At 50.8% G+C, this 4449-nt stretch overlaps 1 protein-coding gene across 1 annotated transcript; it reads right to left on the bottom strand.

Moving 5' to 3' along the window:
- Positions 1-3305: 3305 nt before the first annotated feature.
- LOC133219900 (junctophilin-3-like) lies at positions 3306-4112 on the bottom strand (the record flags this gene model as incomplete). Its single annotated transcript, XM_061367555.1, has 1 exon — positions 3306-4112. A coding segment is annotated over exon 1 (414 nt), but the record flags the coding sequence as incomplete, so codon positions are not given.
- Positions 4113-4449: the final 337 nt, after the last annotated feature.

Genomic DNA, 4449 nt, shown 5'->3' with positions numbered 1-4449 from the left:
AGAGGGTTCCACCAGCTCCGGCAAGGGCCACAGCAGCAGTTCCATCTCACATCAGTGCTGATCCAGGTGGATGCAGCCCCTTTCACATGAAGCATGGGAGCAATCCTGATCCCACTCTGGAATTGGGTTGAATCAGGCCCAGCAAATGAGTGCAACTCCAGCATCCAACTGAGGCAACCCTCAGGAGCCTGGTTTATGTAATAGCAGGGTGCTTCTGGATGGGAGCAGGAGCGATTTTTGGCAGAAAGATAAGGACATGCCTGCAGTATCATGGTTTGAGGGTGTCCGAGTGAGTGTGTGTATGCAGGAGAAAGACAGGACGGTGCACGTATGTGTTACATGTGGGTCAGGTGTGTAGCAGTGCCAGGGAAGTTTGGCAAAGTGTGGGCTTCTAGGGGAACAGAGAGGCTGCATTTGCTTAGTTGGGCTCTGGGATAGGTCTGTGTTGATGGGCACATATCCACACAGCTCAGGGAGCAGTTTGTATCCATCTGGTGCATGCACGGGTCAGAGAGGGCTGGTTCCAGGCTGGGGGCAGACCACGTGTGTGTGTGGGTATGTGAGCGGAGAGGTGAAGCGGTGCCTCAGTGTGGGGAGAAGAGGCGTGTGTGCATGGCGATGAGTGTGTCCATGTGGGAGGTGTGAGAGCTGCAAGGTGCATATGGGGGAAGTGTGCGTGCATGTGTGAGCACCTGGTGTGGGGGGGACAGTACCTGGAGCAGAGAGCAAGGCCAGGGCAGGAGGGTGGCAACGTGGCTCAGGCCACCAGCATACCATTACCCTATGTCCAAGCCCAATGCATCAACACATGTACATCAGTCATGCAAAATATTGTTCCCCAAAACAGAGCTGGCAACTGTTGGTGGAGTGTTGGGATTTGTCCTCACGCAATATTGGACAAGGAAATGGTAAAACTGGAGCCAAATCCATGAATTCTGGGGCATGTCACTTCCTGAGCCTTCCTGTGCATTTAGGGACCCATCCCCTAGCCCTGGTTGATGTGCTAAAAAAAACATAATGCAAGGGATGAATATTTATCTGTGGGTGGCAAGTGACAGATGCTGGGGCGAGGATTATAGGATACTTCAGTTTGATGAAGATAATAACTTGAATAAATTAATGAGAAACATCCTTCCCAACAGTTGCCTGCTCTGTGTCATAGCTACACAGCCACCCTTCCAGCAGAGCTCCTGCAAACATCAGCTTCTTGCATCCAGATGCTCAAAGTTCATCAGCATTCAGTGTCCAAAAGGCTGGAGATGTCGAACTTTGGTGTTTTCCAGCCAGAATCGATCCAGGCAACTGGGAAAGTCCATGGCCTCTGCATACTTTGGTGAACGTGCAATTTTGGCTAGGTTCAGTCACTCTGTGGTGAATGCACAACTGAAATGGGGGGAAGCTGGTGTGGAGGAGCCCAGTTGGGGTGCACATGGAGTGTGCATGATGGGCTTGGCCACAGGTATCATCACTCTGCGTTTCCCCTTCTCCCTCCTCGTAGGATTGTTTCAGAGTCCCTGAGGGAGCATTTTGCTACAGACCCTGTCCTTTTCTCCCACTGATCTTCCTACCTCTTCCTAAAATGACAAACATGCAATACAGCTTCTCGGTCCCTAAGCACTGAGAAGCCAGACTGGCCTGACAAGATGGAAGAAAAAGCTCTTTGCTTCTGGTAGGTTCTCAGAAATGGTGAAACTGCTGGCAAGACACCCCATTTTGGAGGTGCTCTCCAGGATTCCCATATCACTGCTGTGCTGCAGTTGACAGGGAGCATGCCAGGGTGGGGGCACGTATGTGCCCAGGGACAGGGCCAGCCCTGCAACATCCAGCAATCAGAGACATCTAGTTTGTCAAGACTTCTGTCTACCTTCCCTAAACCCTCCCCAGCAGGGGCTGAATGACGGGAGGGGAGCAGGGAGATAGCCCTCACATTGGGAGTATGCAGAAACCCCCCACATCCCCTCCTGACTGCTTCAAATGTGGGAGACAGCAATTATTCTCTAACCAAGCAGCTTTATTCTCAACTGAAGGGCTCCTGGGATTTATCAATGGCTTGAAAACACACACCTGGCAGATTCCAGCTCAGACCCCAGCATTATTCCAGGCAGCCGAAACAAAAGGTTGCAGCTATATTTGCCTTTAGGAGAAAGCCACCAGCACAAAATTATCATTAAAAATCAAGATATCATTCCACCTCTCCCTTCCAGAGCACAAAAGAGAAGCTGCAGGTAACATTTAATCTTGCCTCCCTGTATAATCACAAAGCAATCAACTGGATTTTCTAGAGAAAGGTCTTGCAACGCCTTTCAGGAAGGCTGTGATGGAACTCATCAATGCTGCAATTTCCTTAATGTAGCAGTCCTGGAAAATTATAATATCTTAAATAAAATGATAATGAAAACAGCCTGCTTTAGATGGACACATTTGCCAGGGAAACAAGGGGGCAGTGCTGCCAAATGCCCCCAGCCGCTGGCAGGTAGGCCTTCCTCAGATCATGGTGGCAATAGATAGAAGTAGCCACAAAACATGAGAGAGGATGATACAGCCACTTACAGCAAAGCACCAGCTGCTTCTCCTATTTTGGCCTTAAAGCTTGTTTAGTCCAGCAATATTTTGGTTTTTTTTTGGTTGCTCCAGTTGGGTTTTCTTGTTTTTTATTTAATCCCAGTTTCCCCTCAATATCTCATTAAACTGCGTTGATGGCAGAGAATAGCTTTGATGATCCTTTGAGCCCCCATGATAAGCATTAAGCCGTAAACTAAGAATGTAAGACTCTTGTCTGAATTAAAGTCTTTTTGCCTGGTATTATTAAGTGTGGGACTACATTCGGAGGGCTGCAGGGTACACAAAGACCCCAGCCCCTTGCTGGGAGCATTGGTAGCACTAAAGCTGCACCCAGCTGCCCTGGGCCACCACCCACTCCCACCCCCAACCCCTGCCCCCCCGCCCTGGGTTGCTTTGATGCAAATCCTACAGGTTCCAGTGATGCAGTGAGAACTGCAAATCCCATGTGCAACTTGAGTAGTCTCCTGATGGCTTGGCCCACCCTGTCTGATCACCGCTGGGTGAGAGCTGGGCATCACACCCACCAGTGCAGCTGGCTCCCCTCCCCAAAAACCCTGGGCAAGGGGGAACATATGGGTCTACCTGTGGCAAAAAGCTGGGCTGATGCCACACTAATCTGGTTCTTTGTCTCTTGCGGGGTATGAGCATCTCTCCGTTCACACTAGCAGGCTGTAAACTCCAAGACTCTAGCCTAACCCCAGAATCCCTGTTTAAGAGGTTTGTACCTTGCAGCACCCACCCACCCCAGCCAGGAAGGCATCAATGCAGCACCTACCTCCATCCGAGTAGGTCTCTGTCCCATATCCATCCTGTAATCCATTGCTCCAGGTGCCTTCATACTTGGCCCCATTTCCAGTGCATTCTCGAACCCCATACCGTCCCTTAAATCCATGGGTCCACTCTCCTTTGTACACCCACTTTCCCTTGCTCTCCATGCCAATGCCATGGCGCTTGCCCTGCGCCCAGGTGCCCTGGTAAGTGTTGCCACTGGGCCAAGTGTAGACCCCCAGCACCTCAAAGCCGTGACTCCAGGACCCTGAATATTCACCTTGACCCTTTGGGCCAGTACAGATTCCGTGGCCATGAGCCTTTCCATCCTCCCAGCCTCCACAGTATGACCCTCCATCGTCAAAATTGAACCTTCCCCCACTGGACATGCATGTAATTCGGTTTGCAAATCCCCCAAAAGGTGAAAAAAAAAAGGAAAAAAATAATTAAAAAATGCAGAAAATAAAATGTGAATGATGACTTGGGAAAAAAAATAATTTTAAAATCAAATCAATCCCAGTCATGCACCAGATCCAAGGGAGCTGCTTAATCCAGTTTCTTGTGATTATTCATTCTCTGGGAGGACGTTCAGGATCAGTTCTCTCTTCCCCTGCTGTGGAAACAGTATCATTATAAAAAAAAAAAAAAAAAAATCACAGCAAGAACAGCAGCAGCTATTGGGTTTTGGTGCAAACGACTCCACCTAAAAACCATCCACGACAGGGAACGGGGGTGGGGAAGGAAAAAAAATGGAAAAAAAAAAAAAAAAGAAAAAAAAAAAAGGAAAAAAGGAAACAAGAGGCAAAATGCCAAGAGGAGAAATAACCCCAGGAACAGCCGCGGCCCTGCGCCCAGTGGGGAGGCTCCTCACAGCCCCCGCTGCGCTCCGCGCCCAGGGCTGCCCGCCTGCCCGTCCTGGCTGCGGCGCGTGGCCGGCAGAGGCGGCGGCAGCGGCGGCATGGCGGGGATGCGGGAATGCGGGTGAAGGGGATGCGGGGTGGCGGCGGCTCAGCAGCAATGCGACGCCTCGGCCGCTCCCGCTTGGTTCCCCCCGCGCCGGGCCTCGCACCACGCACGCACCCTGCGCCCTAAAAACTTGCCATCGCCTCCGCTGTCCCT

This window comes from Neopsephotus bourkii, unplaced genomic scaffold, assembly GCF_033783945.1.
Source record: "Neopsephotus bourkii isolate Nb327-2 ecotype Australia unplaced genomic scaffold, CSIRO-AGI_Nbou_v1 NB_1380, whole genome shotgun sequence".
Lineage (NCBI taxonomy): Eukaryota > Metazoa > Chordata > Aves > Psittaciformes > Psittacidae > Neopsephotus > Neopsephotus bourkii.
Note: the sequence above shows the minus strand (reverse complement) of the source record. Positions and strands in the feature narration are given on the sequence as shown.